This window comes from Bombina bombina, chromosome 9 (genome assembly GCF_027579735.1).
Source record: "Bombina bombina isolate aBomBom1 chromosome 9, aBomBom1.pri, whole genome shotgun sequence".
In the NCBI taxonomy this organism is placed as follows: domain Eukaryota; kingdom Metazoa; phylum Chordata; class Amphibia; order Anura; family Bombinatoridae; genus Bombina; species Bombina bombina.
The window spans coordinates 277,497,990-277,518,760 of record NC_069507.1 but is presented as its reverse complement, the minus strand read 5'-3'; the positions used below and the strand labels follow the sequence as shown (position 1 = coordinate 277,518,760).

General features: G+C 40.9%; 1 protein-coding gene across 1 annotated transcript in view; it reads right to left on the bottom strand.

Annotated features, from left to right (window-relative positions):
- LOC128640327 (complement C1r-A subcomponent-like) overlaps positions 1-20,771 on the bottom strand; it is a 158,587-nt gene that overhangs the window by 34,303 nt on the left and 103,513 nt on the right. Inside the window, exon 9 of the mRNA XM_053692817.1 lies at positions 8,791-8,931. Coding sequence (XP_053548792.1) covers positions 8,791-8,931 — 141 coding nt within the window. The remainder of the gene's footprint in view (positions 1-8,790; positions 8,932-20,771) is intronic.

Here is a 20,771-nt window from a genome sequence, read left to right as displayed (position 1 = left end):
CTGGGAAGAACACCTTATCCATGTAGGGGTGGTTCTGGACAAGATTCGGGCCGCTGGCCTGACCTTGAAACTAGACAAGTGCCATCTAGGTATGGCTGAAGTACAGTACTTGGGTCACCGAGTGGGGTGTGGGAGCCAGAGACCGGAGCCAGCCAAGGTAGAGGCTGTGGCTAACTGGCCCACACCTATCACTAAGACCCAAGTGCTAGCCTTCCTGGGACGGCCGGGTATTACCGACGTTTTGTCCCAGACTACAGTACTATCGCCAAGCCCCTGACTGACCTGACTAAAAAGAACCTCCCCAAACAGCTCCTGTGGTCTCCAGCTTGTGGAACCGCGTTTCAGGAACTGAAGCAGGCTCTTGTGAATGCCCGTGTCTTGGCTGCCCCAGTCCCTAACAAACGTTTTCTCATTCATACAGATGCTTCCATGTATGGACTGGGGGCTGTGCTGAGTCAAGTCGGGGAGGATGGAGGAGAGCACCCTGTCGTATACCTAAGCAGAAAGTTGTTACCTCGGGAAGTAAGTTATGCGGCAGTAGAGAAGGAATGTTTAGCCCTGGTCTGGGCACTGAAGAAGTTGAACCCTTATCTATACGGACAGGAATTTTCCCTCATAACGGACCACAATCCCTTAGTCTGGCTTAACCGGGTCTCAGGAGACAATGGTAGATTGCTGCGGTGGAGTTTAGCCCTCCAACCCTATAACTTCACCATCAGCTACCGGCCGGTAAGCTAAACGGGAATGCAGATGGATTGTCCCGGCAAACTGACATGCCTACCACCTCCTAGTCCGGTCATCCCCAAGTTGACCCGCCAAAGGGTCAAGCCGGGTCTGCCGGAGTGTCCCACCAGGAGGGAGCCGTGTGACAGACCTCTCTGTCAGTACTTGAAGGGTTAACTCTGTTCAGTTTTGAGAAACTATTTTTTGAGACAGGTTTCCTAGCATATTGTGTACTGTAATTAAGTTTATGTGATAAGCATTCACTGCTAGGTGATAAAAAAAGGACTCCATTGTTCTCTTGTGTTTAATTGCTTATCTGGTTAAGTAATGTAATTCCATTGTATCATGTAAAAGGGCGTCTTCCCTCTATCTAATGTACAATACTGCCAACCCCCCATCTGGTCTCAGACCTGCATAAATACTGGGCATATAGCCCTCAATAAAGTACATTCTGTTTTTACCTTCAATGTGGAGCCTGGTCTCATGTTTGAGGGGGGAATTAGCTGGGTTGTTTGTTGCTGATCCCATATTCAGGACATCTTTCATCTGGTATTAACCCTTGATATCTGTTGATACTATAACAACACCGCTCAGGGGGGCACGCATGTTAGCCATCTGAAGGCTGGGGGAGCCCATTCTAGGACAGTGGGGGTCGCGGCAGACTTGAGACAAGTGGCAAATGTGACTCAGGATGCGGGGCAGCAAGTGCATCTGGGGGGCTCGGCAGGTGCCACGCAGCAAGGTGTGCGCACAAGGGCCTCGACAACAGCTGGCAATAAAGGAGGGGAGGCCGCTAGGGCACCCTCCTCGCGCTCGCAGCCTAAGTCAGGTGTTAGTAAGGTAAAAGCGGGACCCGCACATGGCGGGGGTCAAGGAAAAGGAAAAGTCCCTGCAGGTGGAGCAGGTCCTAAGGGGCCTCGCATAACTGCAGCCCTGGGTAGCGGTGCCGTTAGCCTGGAACCGCATGCAGGAGGCCTGCAGGGTACCGTATTGCCCAGCAGGACCATAGCGGTCAGGTCAGGGCAGGTAGATATGAGAGGAGCGGTGAAGAGGGGGCACGCTAGTATTAGCGCTAGCCAAGGTGAAGGCCTGGAGGGCACTGACAGGGGGACAGTAAGTCCTGCCAGGATGGTGAAGCCACAAGGGCGCAGCAGGGCAGTTAGATTTATGGAGGATTATGAATGTGGGCAGGCTTCAAGTACGGATGAGGATCACAGTTTACTGTATGGTGTGAGTGACAGTGACCGTGAGGGGTATCTGGAATGCGGGGCTGGGGAGGATAGGGAGGAGACGGCTGGCTCTTCCCGTGGTACTCCCCTCTTTTCTTCTGTGTTCCAGGTCTCCATGGCATCTTCATCTGGCAAAGATGTGGCTACCCAGAGTTCCAGAGCCCTTGTGCCTAGAGTGGCGGCGACGCGTACGGGCGACCACAGCCCCTCCGGATCCGGTCAAGGTCCCGTGGCCTCTTCATCCAGTGAGTGCCAATTAGTTTTTTCTTGGGGAAGGTGTGACTCCTCTAGTTCCAGTGGGTCTTGGTCTGGGTCTGATTTGGATGAGTTCCTGGATTTGCACACAAAAGGCCATAGGAGGATGTATAGGATGTTGAGGAAAATGAGTAGGGGTAAACTTGGCGAGGTTACTGTCAGTGGTTTGGCCCAGACATCTCAATCCCCGGGGGTACAGGTGGGCTCACCACAGGTTGTGAATAGAAAAGTGACTGTGCATGGGGACACATACTCATGTCAGGTACATAGCTTGTGAAGCGTATCCAGGACAGTAAGTACGTCAACATGTTTGAATTATCCGCAGAAGCACTTAAATTCAAAGAAATGGTGGAGGATGGGACGGGCCCTAAAAAAACGGCTCAGCACATTTGAGGAATGGCATCGGTGTTTCCGGGTATATGTCACATGCTATTTGGAGAGGTTCCCGGATCAGGGTACCGCATTGTTTAAGTATGTTGACACGATCGATGCAATACGTAGGAAATTTGCCGATGTAGCCTGGAGGGAGTATTTCATGATCTACCATAAAAAGAAGGTGGGTAACCCATTGCTGGACTTTGGGACCATGGATCTCCACCTCTGGGCGCATCTCGATGCGGAATGGAGGGCACAAGCAGGCCCAGGAGTAGTTACTCAGGGGCCCAGGCAGCCCCTGCGGTTCTGACGGTGGCAAGGGTGTGTGTGCTGGCATTATCAGGATAAGGCCTGTGAAAGGGGCACGTCCTGCATGTTCAAGCACGTCTGCAAGTTCTGCAGTGGTCAACACCCTGGGGCTGATTGCTCCAAGAAGCGGGACTCCCAAACTGAACGGTTTGGGTCTAAAGGAAGCGCTGCAGAAAAGGGCGGCTTCGCCTCTTAGGGTCTCTATTATCTGTAAGTGGTTGAGCAGGTACCCGCACAGGGTGGCTGCTAGATTGCTGGATGCCGGTCTGCGCCTTGGTTTCACTATTCCGGTAGTGGGCCAGGTGCTGGGGTCTAAGGTTGAGAGGAACTTGAAGTCGGCCTCTCAGTTCCTGGAGGTGGTCAGGGAAAAGCTGGGTAAGGAAGTAGCTCTAGGCAGGGTCACAGGCCCTTTTGAGGACTTGCCCATTCCGGATTTAGTAATTTCTCCACTAGGAGTGGTTCCCAAAAAGGAGACGGGTAAGTTTCGGCTCATACAACATCTATCCTACCCGAAAGGGCAGTCGGTGAACGACGCCATTCCGGAGGTTTTGAGCTCGGTCCACTTCCAGTCATTTAATGACACGCTAGCTATTGTGAGGGAAAGGGGGCCCGGAGCCTTGATGGCTAAATTGGACATAGAATCTGCGTTCCGTCTTCTCCCAATCCACCCGTCATCCTTCAGGTTGATGGGGTGCTGGTTCAAAGGGGGTTACTATGTAGACCGTTGCCTGTCTATGGGCTGTTCTATATCATGTGCTTATTTTGAGGCGTTTAGTACTTTCCTCCACTGGGCGGTTGCCTCAGCGGCTGGAAGTGACAAGATCGCACACTATTTGGATGATTTCCTTCTAGTGGGGTCTGCCAATTCAGGGGAATGTGCCTCCTTGATGAACGTCATGAGGTTTATGATGGCTAGGTTTGGGGTTCCTCTCGCCGAGGATAAAACGGAGGGACCTTGCACGTGCCTGATGTTTCTGGACATAGAGATAGATTCCGTGGCAATGGGATGCAGGCTGCCTAAAGAGAAGGTGGCTAGAATGTTGATGACGGTTCGCTCCATGGCTACAGCACAATCATGTTCCCTGAGGGAGTTGCAGTCGCTCCTGGGTCTCCTAAACTTTGCAGGGAGAGTCATCCCATGGGGCAGGATCTTTAGCAAAAGGTTAGAACGGAGATTGGGGGGCAGCAGTACAGCATTGTCGCACATCCGGATCACGGGGGATCTCGTGGCGGATTTGAAAGTCTGGGAACGGTTCCTACAGAATTTTAATGGCATCTGCATGTGGATTTAATGGCATCTGCATGTGGAGGGGTGACTCAGTGTTCAATCAGTCTTTGCATCTGTTTACGGATGCGGCAGGGGCATCCGGATACGGTGCTTACTTTGAAGAGGCATGGAGTGCGGAGCCGTGGCCGTCTGAGTGAGCGGGCCTAGGGCTTACACACAACCGTTGGTTCTTGGAACTGTTTCCCATTGTAGTGGCAGTTGAGCTGTGGGGGCAACTTTTCAGCAACAGGGCTGTTATTTTCTGGACGGATAATCTCAGCATGGTTTTTGCCATCAACAGACTTTCAGCTTCATCGCCTGTGGTGGTGCTTCACCTGTGGCACCTGGTGTTGAGATGTCTGCAGTTGAACATTGATTTCAGGGCTTGTCATGTCCCCGGGGTGCAGAACATAGTGGCGGATGCATTGTCTCACTTCCAGTGGGAGGCGTTCAGGGCGGCGGCGCAGAATGTGGCTCCTAATGGTCTTTCTTGCCCTCCCTTTCTATGGCAGATGGCGAAGGACTGCAGTGGCTGATCCCCCTATTGCAGGCTTCTTTGGCACCCAACACCTGGTCGGCCTACGTGAGGTATTGGAGTGAGTGAGTAAGTTTCTGCGACCTCCGTGAGTTTCCTTCTTGCAAAGGTGAACAGGGATTCATTCTACAGTGGTTGGCTGACCTGAGAGGTAAGCAAGTGAAAAAGGGGGCAGTGGTCTCTAGGCTTTCAGCCGTAGCCTTCTTTTGCAGGTTGTACGCATTTCCAGATGCGTTGCGCTCCTTCCTAGTGAAACAGTTAATTCGGAGGTGGGGCCGAATTGAGGTTCCGAGGCATGATGCTAGGGAACCCATTACAGCAGAACGGCTGGTTAAATTGCTTGCTGTACTGCCAGAGATCTGTTCTTCACCTTTTGAGGCTCAGCTCTTCGGGACGGCCTTTGGGCTGGCGTTTCATGGGGCACTGAGAGTGGGGGAGCTAGTCCCAAACGCCAAGATGACGGTATCGGGGGGAGTCATGCACAATCACGTTAGGGTGGTGGATGATTCAGTGCTTCTTTTTATCCCCAAGATGGACCAGGAGGGCCGGAGAGCCTGGCTTTCCCTGCCAGGGCAGCCAGGGTTCACCTATTGCCCATTACGTCTGGTCTCTTCATACCTGGAAGTGTGGCCAGGAGGCTCCTCCAGGTTTCTTATACATGCAAATGGAGACCCGCTGACCAGATACCAGTTCAGGAAGGTGTTAGGTGTAGTAGCACAGTGGGCGGGTCTCGATGGGTCGCGTATTGCCCCCCATTCATTCAGAGTGGGGGCAGCAATGACGGCAGCAGAGCTGGGTTGGTCTTCGGATCGTATTCGCTCCTTGGGGCGTTGGAGATCTCAGTGGTACAAATCCTACATCAGGCCTCTGTATGCATAAGTATATAGGTTGAAAACGAGGGGCATCAAGGGAATTGGGCTTGCATGGGTAAACAAAAAGGGGGGTTGGCCATGGTAAATTGTGGTCAGGTCCAGTAAGTGTGCAAGCTAACTCTTGTTTCTTTGTTTCAGGCATACGTCCAGGTCCTGTACGGGTGTGGATCGTCGGCCATTCATACGTGCAATAGGCTGCAATTTGAGCTGCAGCCATGCCAGGAGGACAGCAGCTGGGATTTCCATCGTCCAAGGCTGTGTTGCATTGGCTAGGGCACAGGGGTTTGTCCTAGGCAGATCTGCCTGCATTGTTACAGTATTCTGCAAGAAGGTGGGAAAATCCCCACATTTTACTCTTACATGCTGGCGGCAATGACGTGGGGGCCATCCCCACATTAGATTTAATCCGGGTAATGCAAGCGGATCTGCGGCAGTTCCGACTCTGGTTTCCAGGTGTGCGAATCGGGTGGTCAAATGTGATCCCTAGATTGAGGTGGAAGCACATGGTGTGCCATAAAGCAGCTTTCCAGGTCAGGAAAAAGATAAATAGGGACCTGAGGAAGCAGGTTGGGGACCTCGAGGGTTTTGTTATCGAGCATGGGAACATCTCAGCAGCACATAAGGGTTTATATAGGCAGGATGGGGTTCATTTAGAACCGGCAGGAGTAGATCTGTTCCTTCAGAACATCAGGCAGGTGTTACTCTTAAGGGTGTAGTGGTGGCGGCAAGAGTCTGGACCATTTAATTTGCAGGTCTGTTTCTTGTGGCGGGTGGTCAGGATCATGGCTGCAGGCTGGAAGGAGGTTTGAATGATGGCCATTGCAGTCAGGGTGACGCCACAGGCTCGGTATGCTTGGGCGTGCTCTGGCTGGTTATTAACGGGCCAAGAACCCCCTACATTTCAAAGCTGCGTTGAGTATCTCCGCCTTGTGGTCTGCAGCAGTTTCCCTTGGCCATTTTTCTAGAAGGGGTTATATATAGTTAGTTATGTAGGCCCCGATTGCCGCCACCGTGTTTTTATTACCTGTCGTTGCCAGTTCCCATTTCTGGTGTTAATAAATACGACCCACGGGTCTTTCACCCACCTAATGTGTAGAGTTTTAATTGACAAAGTTATTGAAGTTCAACTGTTAAGTTACGTGTTAAGTTATTAATTAGTTATGTTACAAGCAGACACTCAGGAGATGTAGGGCATTCAATCCCTTAAGCTAATAATAAGTGTAATGTCAGCTACAGATCAGTGCAACAGGATTCAGCATCTGCAGTCAGGAAGAGTAAGAACTGTCAGTTATACAGTTATAAGTTACTCTGAATCTACAGAACAGACTTATACAGCTGGTCAGGTAGTTTCCTTGTCATCTTGCATACTACCTGATACTGAGATTACTATAGTGCTGCATACACAGTGTACAGGACTGCTAATATAAGGAGTACAGCAGCCAATCATTATAAAGGACTATATATGTGTATCTATCCATATTACTGTGTGCAAATCTACAGGAGCCGCCTTATGTAATCCAGTAAATGAAGTGCCAGTCTACATTTAGAAGTTGCATCATTCATATAAAGAGTTAATGTTTGCTATGTAAGGACATTACAGTGCCAACTTGTGTGCATGTTATCAGGCCAAAATCACCAGGGTATGTAAACTTATGATCAGGGTCATTTGGGTAGTTTCTGTTGTCATTATGATTTAAAAAGAGTAAACACAGTTGATTGATAATTAATGGCTTCAGCCAAACACTAACCATGAGTGAAAGAAAAGTTTTTGTGTTATCATTCATATTCTCTGAAAAATGGCCAAGAAATCATAAATTCTGCCAGGGTATGTAAACTTATGAGCACAACTGTATGTGCATGTATATGTATGTATATATATATATATATATATATATATATATATATATATATATATATATATATATATACACACATATATATATATATATATATATATATATATACACATGCATACATACAGTATATATATATATATACACACACACACAATTTTATGGTGGAGATAAAAGTCTGAGATTAAAATCCTCCATGTCTCAAAAGTAAATCAATAAAAACTGTCACATGAAATAAGCACATCTAGGCAAGTACCCTGCATGCTTTTACCCAGTAAATCTCCATATACCATATTACCAATGCACAAGAGGATTCTGGGTAAGCTATGCAAATTAGATATGCAACATGTCAGATTTTTTGCTTCATACTGTGTTAAAGGGACAGTCAAGTAAAAAATACTTTCATGATTCAAATAGGGCATGTCATTTTAAACAGCTTTCCAATGTACCTTTATAACCAATTTTGCTTTGTTCTCTTGGTGTTCTTAGTTGAAAGCTAAACCTAGGAAGTTCATATGCTAATTTCTTAGCCCTTGAAGGCCGCCTCTAATATAACTACATTTTGATAGTTTTTCACCACTAGAGGGCATTAGTTCATGTGTTTCAAGTAGATAACATTAAGATCATGCACGTGAATTTACCGAGGAGTGAGCACTGATTGGCTAAAATGCAAGTCTGCCAAAAGAACTTAAATAGGGGGCAGTCTGCAAAGGCTTAGATACATGGTAATTACAGAGGTAAAATGTGTATAATTATAACTGTGTTGGTTATGCAAAACCGAGGAATGGGTTATTAAGGGATTATCTATCTTTTAAAACAACACAAATTCTGCTGTTGACTGTCCCTTTAACACACAACGATTCCCTAATAGACAGAGTGCAGCAAATACAGATATCGCTGCTAGACAGCCTGTGTTGTTCTTGTTAGAATCTCCCTATAATGGAATCGCTGTGTGATATATATATGTATATGTGTGTATATATGTGTATCTACGCATGTGTATGCGTGTATGTGTATGTATGTGTATATATACAGTATATATATGTGTATGTATGTATGTATATATGTGTATATGTGTGTATATATGTGTATGTACGCATGTGTATGCGTGTATATGTGTATGTATGTGTATATGTGTATGCATGCGTTTATATATGTGTGTATGTATGTGTATGTTACCATGTGTATGTGTATATGTGTGTATGTATGCGTTTATATTTGTGTGTATGAATGTGTATATGTGTATGTATGTGTATATATACAGTATATATGTGTATGTATGTATATATGTGTATATATGTGTATGTGTGTGTATGTGTATATGTGTATGTATGCGTGTGCTGTCTCCCTGGTATACCTATAAACAACATACCGCTATTTGCAGAATGCACCATGATGTAGTACGGAGTATTACAGGTGTATACAATCACTGACTGATACGTCCAGGTGCCAGTCGTAGTCAGGAACGTATACTTTCCATTCCGTAGGCTCTGCGGCTCCTCACAGCTCACAACTGCAGGAAAAAAGACCAAATTAACCCTTCATTAGAAACACAGTACATTTAAGCAGACAAGGGGGCCGATTTATTAAAGTGCAAGGGGACATGATACGATGTAGCGTATCATGTCCGCCGCACATCGATAAATGCCGACAGCTTATGCTGTCGGCATTTATCATTGCACAAGCAGTAATTGTCAACTGCTGATGCAATGCTGCCCCCTGCAGATTCGCGGCCGCTAGCAGGGGGTGTCAATCAGCCGATCGTACAGGATCGGGCGGATTGAAAACTGCAGCCTCAGAGCAGGCGACAAGTTATGGAGCAGCAGTCTTTAGACTGCTGATTCATAACTGCTGTTGCCGGCTACACCAAGGCTACTTACTATCATGATTTTAGTATAAAACGCATTGTTTAACAGTTGTTAAAGTCAATTAAGGACAGATATGTAGCAGGGTTAGTCTTGATAAGTCAACAGGGTGCCTTTAAACTTCTGTGAATTAGAGAAGACAACATTGTTTCATTATTTAGTATAACAATCTCAAGATGTTTACAGTCCATTTAATATATCTCAGTCTGCAGCTCTGTCTAGTACCACAGTGATTTTTAACCTTTTTTTTGCCGTGGCACACTTTTTTACATAAAAAAATCCTGTGGCACACCACCATCCCAAAATTTTAAAAAAATCACACATTGTAGCCTAATACAGCATATATATATACACATACACACAAACACACACATACTGTATGTATTGTGCTGTTATGCCATGCCTCCTACAAACTACCCCTGCACTGGGAGTAAAAAACAAGCAAAGTTTAAAAAATATGTCACACTGTTGTCAGTCTGCCGTGGCACACCTGAGGATCTCTCACGGCACACTAGTGTGCCACGGCACACTGGTTGAAAAACACTGTAGTACCATATTCAAAAGCCTAATACAGTATCCTACACCAAGCTATGTACAACTTGTATAAGAAAATGTTTTACAATCTTTAAGTATTACGTTTATTATTTAATTAGTTCTGTTATGTGCTTCTAGAGTCATTTAGTCTACAGGTCTTATTATTGCACAGTGTATATCAGCAATTAAGTGCTGCATTACAAGAGGCCTGTGCATACAAGCACAGTATATATCAGCAATTAAGTGCTGCATTACAAAGGCCTGTGCATACAAGCACAGTATATATCAGTAATTAAGTGCTGCATTACAAGAGGCCTGTGCATACAAGCACAGTATATATCAGCAATTAAGTGCTGCATTACAAGAGGCCTGTGCATACAAGCACAGTATATATCAGCAATTAAGTGCCGCATTACATAAGGTCTGCACACACAATAAATGTTTATATATGCACAGTATATATCAGTAATTAAGTGCTACATTACATAAGGTCTGCACACACAATAAATGTTTATAGATGCACAGTATATATCAGTAATTAAGTGTCACATTACAAAAGGTCTGCACACACAAATGTTTATATATGCACAGTATATATCAGTAATTAAGTGCTGCATTATATAAGGTCTGCACACACAATAAATGTTTATATATGCACTGTATATATCAGTAATTAAGTGCTACATTACAAAAGGTCTGCACACATAATAAATGTTTATATATGCACAGTATATATCAGTAATTAAGTGCTACATTACAAAAGGTCTGCACACATAATAAATATTTATTTCATGTAATTAGCAAGAGTCCATGAGCTAGTGACGTATGGGATATACATTCCTACCAGGAGGGGCAAAGTTTCCCAAACCTTAAAATGCCTATAAATACACCCCTCACCACACCCACAATTCAGTTTTACAAACTTTGCCTTCCATGGAGGTGGTGAAGTAAGTTTGTGCTTGATTCTACGTGGATATGCGCTTCGCAGCAGGTTGAAGCCCGGTTTTCCTCTCAGAGTGCAGTGAATGTCAGAGGGATGTGAAGAGAGTATTGCCTATTTGAATTCAATGGACTTCCTCTAGGAGATCTATTTCATAGGTTCTCTGTTTTCGGTAGTAGAGATTTCTTCTCCTACCTCCCTTTTCAGATCGACGATATACTCTTATATACCATTACCTCTACTGATTCTCGTTTCAGTACTGGTTTGGCTATCTGCTATATGTAGATGAGTGTCCTGGGGTAAGTCTTATTTTTTGTGACACTCTAAGCTATGGTTGGGCACTTTATATGTAAAGTTCTAAATATATGTGTTTAAACTTATATTTGCCATGATTAAGGATAATCAGTATTCCTTCATTCAGACTGTCAGTTTCATTATTTGGGATAATGCATATGAATAAATATTTTTTTCTTACCTTGAAAATTTTTAATTTACTTTTTTCCCTGCGGGCTGTTAGGCTCGCGGGGACAGAAAATGCTTCAATTTATTGAGTCATTTTTGGCACGAACTTTGTTGGCGCAAAAATGTTGTCATTTCCGGCGCCGTAGTTGACGCCGGAAGTTTGTTCAGACGTTTTTTTGCGTAAAAAAAATGTGGGCGTCGTTTTCGGCATCAGAGGATGTGGCGTCATACTTGGCGCCAAAAATATGGGCGTTGTACTTGGCGCCAATAATGTGGGCGTCATACTTGGCGCCAAAAATGTGGGCGTCATACTTGTTCCACTTTTTCTCACATTATTTAAGTCTCACTTTTTTGTTGCTTCTGGTTGCTAGAGGCTTGTTTGTTTTGCATTTTTTCCCATTCCTGAAACTGTCATTTAAGGAATTTGATAATTTTGCTTTATATGTTGTTTTTTTTTTTTTTCTATTACATATTGCAAGATTTTTCGTACACTGTTCCTGTATCAAAACATGCTGAGGGATTCCTGTTGACTGAGATCAGTCCTACCAAAGCTAAGTTCATTTATTTTTAATGTTATGAATGTTTATCTTTAGCTATGGTTTGTAATAAGTTATCATGATAAACTTTTACATGCAGAATCCATTAGTATTTATGCTTTATATATTGCTTTTCTTTTTACATCTTATGTACAAGATATACTTAAAATTTATAAGAATATTTTTCTGATTCTATTTTAAAGGCTTTGTCTGACATCCCGCCTTCTAATAAAATTTTTAGGTCTTTTTCAAACTTCTTTTTTAGTTGATGAAGTTTCAAAATGACCAACAACATACTGAATTATCCTTCTCTGATGGTGTTTTTTCTCATTCAGAATTTTTTCTTCATCAGATATTGACACTAACAAATCTACTTTTTTATTTTTTAATAGAGTACATTTGTTCTTTGTTCAAAAGGTGTTGATTATTTTGGATATTGAAGTAACTAGTTCTTTTGATTTTAAAGACTAGCTAACATTTAAATTCTGCTTATTTATCTTCTGTGGTTTCTTCAGAGGTTTTTTTTCCAGTTCCTGATACTAGGGAATGGAATAGGCAGTTAGTTTTCAGTTTTGAGGAAAGATTACCCAAAGTTAATGGGGCTTTCTCTACTTCTGCTAAATATACTATTATTCTTATAGCAAATAGTATTTATTTTTTTCCTTCAGATGGTCATATCTTATTTAAGGAAAATTATTTTCAGGTACTTTTCTTAGACCTGTAATTTATTTGGCTGATGTTGCAATTGCTTCATCTTTCTGGTTGGATACTTTAAGATCAAGGTTCGGATTTTAATTTGTTTAGCATTGTTAAAAGGACAAAATCTACTACTCATTTGGAGTTCAGACTAAGTGCTTTTGCATTGTCTTGTTTTCTTGCATTTGTTGATTGTGCAAGTCCAGTGTGTTGAATGGTCCTTTAACTTAATTAACATGCTAATAATTTCATTTGTGTTGTCATTTTATTAAATATTTTTGCAAATGAGGTTTAATCTATGTCTTTAGCTATTTTAGCTAGAAGAACTTTGTGATTTCAATCTTGGAATGCTAATTTGATTTCTAAAATCCATATTTCTTTTTTTCCAAGATAATCAATTATTTGGTTCATAATTGGATTCAATTCTTTAACTGTTACTATGGGCTTTAAGATTGAGTTCTAAGACTAATACTTCAAGCTTATATTAGTTTTCTGTTCTTACTAAGGAATGGAGTCCTGAATTCTTCCCCAAGTAACATGTTTATAATTGGAAGTTTTTTTCTTCATTCAATTAAGCCTTTTAAAAGTCTGCTCCCCAAATTTGCATGTAGGTGCGGTTCTTATTCCAGCTTGGCTGGTAGGGGGCAGGTTAAGACTTTTTTGAAATTTGTTTGGTTCTATTCGGTCCAAACTTCTTAGACTTTGGGTACAGAATAGGATTCAGAGTAAAACCATCTGTGAGAAGTCTTTTTTCTCTATCGTATTCCAGCTATTCCAGTAAGACTAACACTTTCTTGAAGTGTGTTTCAGACCTATATGTTTTGGGTACTGGTGAAGCGCGGCTGGTCACCCATTGGGGCTCAAGTGCTGCTCAGACCTGGAGTCTTCTGGGGTATTTATTCCAGTTCCATTTTTAGGAACTGGGTTTTGGGGTTTTATTCAAGACTATTCATTGTTCCAAAGATAGAAAATCTTTTGAATTGTCATATAAATGTACCATCTTTTAGAATGGTGTTTATATGGTCTATTCTGCCTCTTTGGTCAGTGATGGCATTATTTGTTTACATTAGATACAATAGATGCATATCTTCATTTTCTGTTTTCATTCAGATTATTTTTATTTTCTGAAATTCTCTTTTGTTGACAAGCATTACCAATTTGTTGCTTTTCCTTTTGGTCTAGCGACAGCTCTAAGAATCTTTTCAAGGTTCTCAGTGTTCCTTATTTGGACGGAATTGTGGTACTGGCTCAGTCTTTTCATTCTGTGGACAAGTTTATTGGGTTCCGTTTGTCGGAACTTTCAGTCTCTATTATTTTCTTCAAGTTGCTATATATGCATGGAAGTTTTAGGTTTCATGGCTGCAGCATTGGATTCGATTCCCTTTGCTCATTTAGGAAACCTTTCCAGTTTCTTATACTGAATAATGGTGCAGGGATTCTAGGATATCACTTTTTATATATTTGAATCCTAATGTTTAACTATCTTTGATTCGGTGGTTAAGATCACCATCATTTAGTTCTACAGGTCTCTTCGGTTCTTTCAACCTGGACCATGATCTCTACAGATGCGAGTCTTTTAGGTTGGGAGGCTGTCTGAGGATCTCTGTCAGCACAAGGGGTTTGGAAATCTCAGGAGGCGAGATTACCATTTCATATTTTTGGAACTCCGTGCATTCTCAGAGTTCTTCAGTTTGTTTTCTTTTTGAAGAAGAGACGTTTATTGTTTTTTCAGACAGACAATGTCACAACTGTGGCGTATGTCAATCATCAGGGTGGGACTATCAGTTCTTAGGCTGTGACAGAAGTATCTCGGATATTTGCTTGGGCTAAATCCAGCTCCTATCTAATTTCTGTGGTCTTTTTCCCAGGTATAGACAATTGGGAAGCGGATTATCTCTATTAATCAAGCTTTACATCCGGGAGAATGGTCCTTTTACCCAGATATGTTTTTCAATTTTTTCAGATGTGAGGGTTTCCAGAAATAGATCTGTTGGCATCTCATCTAAACAAGGAACTTCCCAGGGGTCTATTCAGGTCCGGGGATCCTCAGGCGGAAGTAGTGTATGCATTGACACTTCCTTGGAATTATCAATCTGACTATATTTTTTCATCTCTGGTTCTTCTTTTAAGAGTGATTTTCAAAATCATCAGAGAGCAATCTTTGGTGTGGCTGGTGGCTCTAGCGTGGCCACACAGGTTTCGGTATGGTTCTTGTTCGGATGTTCAGTTGCCAATCTTGGTTACTTCCATTAAGGCCAGACCTTATATCTTAACATTTGTTTTTTTCATCAGGAATTCAAATTATTAATTTGATGGTATGAAAATTTAACGCTTAGTACTTAGTCATAGATGTTTCTCTGACTCAGTAATTAATACTATGTTGCAGGCTCGTAAATCTGTGTTTAGTAGGATTTATTATCGAGTTTGGAAGATTTACATCTCATGATGCTCTTCTTATGAATTCTCTTGGCATTCTTTTAGAATTCCTAGGATTTTTTAGTTTCTTCATAAGGTTTTGTCTGCATGTTCCTTGAAAGGACAAGTCTCTGCTTTTCCTGTGCTGTTTCACAGTAAGAATTGCTAAATCTTTCTGATATTCATTGTTTTGATTCAGGCTTTGGTTCGTATCAAGCCTGTCATTAAGCCAATTTCTCCTCTTTGGAGTTTTAATTTGATTATGAAGGCTTTACAGGCTCTTCTGTGTGAGCATATGCTTTCTTTGGACATTAATTACTTTCATGGAAAGTATTGTTCTTTTTAGACATTTCTTCAGCTAGAACAGTTTTTGAATCTCCTTGTTCTGATTTTTCATCAGGATAAGGTGGTTTTTGCTGTCCTCATTTCAATTTTCACCTAAAGTTGTGAATTCTAACAACATTAGTGGAGGAATTATTGTCTTTTCCTTGTGTCTTATTCCTAAGAATTCTTTAGTAAGATTCTTACATTCTTTGGATGTGGTAAGAGTTTTGAAATACTATGTTGAAGCTACTCAGATTTCAGACAGACTTCTAGTCTATTTGTTATCTTTTCTGGTTTTATGAAGGTCAGAAGGCTTCTGCCATTTCTTTGGCATCTTGGTTAAAGCTTTTGATTCATCATGCTTATTTGGAGTCGGGTTAATTCCCGCCTCAGAGGATTACGGCTCATTCTACTAGGTCAGTTTCTACTTCCTGGGCTTTTTAAGAATGAAGCTTCTGTTGATCAGATTTGCAAAGCAATGATTTGGTTTTCTTTGCATACTTTTACTAAATTCTACCATTTTGATGTTTTCTCTTCTTTAGAAGCAGTTTTTGGTAGAATAGTACTTCAGGCAGCTGTTTCAGTTTGATTCTTCTGCATATAATTTCAGTTCTTTTCATTATAGAAATTTAAACTTTTGATTTGGGTAGTGGATTAATTTTTCAGCGGAATTGGCTGTCTTTATTTTATCCCTCCCTCTCTAGTGACTCTTGCGTGGAAGTTCCACATCTTGGGTATTTATTATCCCATACGTCACTAGCTCATGGACTTGCTAATTACATGAAAGAATACATAATTTATGTAAGAACTTACCTGATAAATTAATTTATTTCATATTAGCAAGAGTCCATGAGGCCCACCCTTTTTGTGGTGGTTATGATTTTTTTGTATAAAGCACAATTATTCCAATTCCTTATTTTGATGCTTTCGCTCCTTTCTTATCACCCCACTTCTTGGCTATTCGTTAAACTGAATTGTGGGTGTGGTGAGGAGTGTATTTATAGGCATTTTAAAGTTTGGGAAACTTTCCCCCTCCTGGTAGGAATGTATATCCCATACGTCACTAGCTCATGGACTCTTGCTAATATGAAAGAAATTAATTTATCAGGTAAGTTCTTACATAAATTATGTTTTATATATGCACAGTATATATCAGTAATTTAGTGCTGCATTACAGAAGGTCTGCACACACAATAAGGACCAGATTACCAGTGGAGTGGGTTTTTTTTGCACGCAAGTGATATTGAGTTTTTGCGGCCGTTTACGTGCAAGTTAAATTCAAGTTGAAAAGTAAATGAGAATGCGTGAGTGCAATTGTTATTTACACTCGTATGGTTACTGCAACCTCAGAGCTTTGGTTAACTGTTACCTGAGTCAAAAAGCATCACAATACACATCAAAAAGTGCATTTACACACCTAATAATACTATATCTAATGACAATTATTAATACTAATAATACTATATCTAATGACAATTATTAATACTAATAATACTATATCTAATGACAATTATTAATACTAATAATACTATATCTAATGACAATTATTAATACTAATAATACTATATCTAATGACAATTATTTTATAATTTTATAAACAAATTGCAATGAAAAGTTATAAGGACTCAAAGATATGAGGCTGCAAAGGCTTGCAAAGGGCTTTAACATAGAGATACATACATATGCTGTACATGTCTAAAGATGTATATGTATGTGTGTGTATATATAGCGCTGCGGAATCTGTTGGCGCTCTACAAATAACCGATAATAATAATAATAAAGAGCAAAAATAGGTTATGGTATAAACCACACCTCTGGGACTGCACTAGGATACCCCAAATTCAACACAAGTTCATATAAATTTACTATTGAGTATTAAAAAGTTCTATTTGTGATTACAAACAATTCTTATGCAGCATTTCAATCAGCCAATAGGAATTAGAGCTCCTGAAATCCTATTGGCTGATCCAATCAGCCAATAGGATTGAGCTCTCATTTTATTGGCTGATTGGATCGGCAAATAGGATGAGAGCTCAATCTTATTGGCTGATTGGATCAGCCAATAGGATTTTAGCAGCTCTAATTCCTATTGGCTGATCGAAATCTTTCATCCAATAGGAATGCAAGGGACGCCATTTTTGATGGCGTCACTTGCATTGACCATTCAGTTTACGGCGACGACCGTATGAAGAGGATGCTCCGTGCCGGATGAAGATAGAAGATGCCGTCTGCATGAAGACTTCTGCCTGGATGATGACTTCTTGCCGCTTGGATGAAGACTTCTTGCCGCTTGGATGAGAACTTTGCCTGCTGGATAAGGACTTCGCCGGCTGGATGAGGACTTCGCCGGCTGGATGGATCCTTCAATAGGTTTTTTTTTGGATGGGTTTTTATTTTAGCTTAGGGTTTGGGCTTTTCATAAAAGAGCTGATTACCCTTTTCAGGGCATGGCAAAAGAGCTAAATGCCCTTTTCAGGACAATGCCCATCCAAAAGCCCTTTTCAGTGCAATGGTTAGATTAGGTTATTTTAGATAGCTTTTTATTTGGGGGGGGGGGGTTGGTTGGGTGGGTGGTGGTTTTTTTTTGTGGGTGTTTGTATTTTTTTTTACAGGTAAAAGAGCTGGTATCTTTGGGGCAATGCCCCACAAAAGGCCCTTTTAAGGGCAATTGGTAGTTTATTGTAGGCTATGGGTTTTTTTTTTTATTTTGGGGTGGCTTTTTTATTTTGATAGGGCTATTAGATTAGGTGTACATGTAAATATTTAAAATTGTGATAATTCTTTTTTTATTTTTATGGGTAATTTAGTAATTTTTAATAATGTTTAATTGTATATTTTAATAATTGTATTATCTAATTTTTTTACATTTCTGGTGTACACAATACAAATCCAAAGTGTTTAAAAGGGAACCGTCTTGGAACCTGTGAACACCAGTGGCAGGGGTGGAAATAGGCTTCTCACACTCAGAAAAAGAGAATCCTATTGGATTTATTATCTAAATACCCTACACCCACATGTTGATCTGTCCGCTTTTCTGATATAGTTCCTACACTAAAATTCCCAGAAATTTGAGTACATCATCTCATTCACTTAGTACTCTTTCATTAGTAGGCATGTGTGCTAATAGATCAGGTTTGAAACCAGGGGATGTTATGTATCAGAGATATGACACAGAGCATATGGGCTCTCATTTGTGGGACCATAGGAACCTTTACAGCACATTTTCTCAAATGAGACAATGACTATTTATCCGATTGTCATCTTCTCAGAATACAATTTTAAACAACTTTCCAATTTACTTCCATTATTTAATTTGCTTCCTTTTCTTGTTATCCGTTGCTGGACTGTTTATCTAGGCAAGCTTAGGAGCAGCAAAGAACCTAGGTTCTAGCTGCTGATTGGTGGCTGCATATATATACCGATTGTCATTGGCTCACCTACCTATGTGTTCAGTTAGAAACCAGTAGTGCATTGCTGCTCTATCAACAAATGATTCCTAGATAATGAAACAAATTAGATAATAGAAGTAAATTAGAAAGTTGTTTAAAATCGTATTCTCTATCTGAGTCATGAGAGAAAATTTTTGGGTTTCATGTCCCTTTAAACCGATGTTTTAAAAATTACCAGGACCGCCAATATGCCCATTAACCTCTGACGAAGAAGTATTGTATCGGAAGAAACTTAGAAACGCGTAAGTTACGGTGTAGTGGGCTATCTGGTCCTGTTAGACGTCTTTTGGAAGCCATAAAATCTTACATCGTGTAAAACACACAACCTGATTGCCATTTGGTGCATAAACAAACCTCATTCGTTGCGGGTTTTTCTTGCAAGCATAATCACTATGTGTGCTGTGTGCTTTTACTTTTAAATAAACGGTATCACACTATCACAATTTGTTTTCCTTTTAATCTATTATATACCTACGTGCAAGCTGCCCTGGATGGTAGAAGACATCGTATTTTGGGGATATACGAAATGCGGGTTTATAACCAAGTACTAGTCCTGAGGGAGATCGAGTTACAGTTAGTACGACCGTGCCTTGGACGGAAGGCTGTCTGTTTGGAGCGCATTCCTTACCTCATATGATTGAGGTAACGGTCGGTGAGTACTGAATTTTCAGCCTTAGTCACGGATAAGAACATAATCAACTCTGTTATACGCACTATCTTTAACATGTATATTCATATCCATCTGTATGATCTGCAGTAACTCCACTGTGTATTTCTATTATTGTTATTCTCTACGATTTTTTTTATCATTATTACTATTACTGTTCATTAGTTTTTAATTGACCTTTATTGTCTTTTATCGTTTGCTATTGGTTTTATTGGTTTTGCCATCTGTAACATTTCATTGTTATTTAGAGATTTCCTCTTTTTAAATATATAACCAACCTGCTTATTATAGGGGTGTACACTATTTGCACTCTTTATATATGAACTGAATATGTGAACTCAATATGTTCATTTAATTAACTAACAACGAGATTACGAGTTTTCAGCGCTATAGGGAAAGTAACATCCGCAGCTTTTCTCAGCGGTATGGTACTCCCTCTAGCACTGGTATTACAAGTCTAAAAAAAGCTGGCGTTTGCGGGCGTATGGCAGCTTTGAGCTCCATACCACACCCAAATACCAGCGCAGCTATGAGCTGCTTTTACGTGCTCGTGCATGATTTCCTCATAGACTTCAATGGGGAGAGACAGCTAAAAAAAAGCCTAACACCTGCATAAACGGAGCGTAAAGCTCCGTAACGCAGCCCCATTAAAGTCTATGGGAAAACATTTTAATATGTTTAAACCTAACACCCTAACATAAACCCCAAGTCTAAACACCCCTAACCTGCCATCCCCAACATCATCGCCACTTACCTACACTTATTAACCCCTAATCTGCTGCCCCTAACATCGTTGCCACCTAACTACAGTTATTAACCCCTAATCTGCCCCTAACATCGTCGCAACTATACTAAAATTATTAACCCCTAAACCTAACCCTAAGTCTAACCCTAACCCTAACGTAACCCTAACCCTAACACCCACTAACTTTAAAATAATTACAAATAAATATTACAATTTATAGCTAAAGTATTCCTATTTAAAACTAAATACTTACCTGTAAAATAAAACCTAAGCTAGCTACAATGTAACTAATAGTTCAATTGTATCTAGCTTATGTTTTATTTTTATTTTACAGGCAAGTTTGTATTTATTTTAACTAGGTAGATTAGTTATTAAATAGTTATTCACTATTTACTAACTACCTAGTTAAAAGAAATACTAACTTACCTGTAAAATAAAACCCTAACCTGTCTTACAGTTAAACCTAACATTACAATACAATTAAATAAATTAAATTAATTAAATAGAATTATCTAAATTACAAAAAACAAAAAATCACTAAATTACACAAAATAAAAAATAAATGATCAAATATTTAAACTAATTACACCTAATCTAATAGCCCTATCAAAATAAAAGCTCCCCAAAATAATAAAAACCCTAGCCTACAATAAACTACCAATGGCCCTTAAAAGGGCCTTTTGCGGGCATTGCCCCAAAGATAACCGCTCTTTTACATGG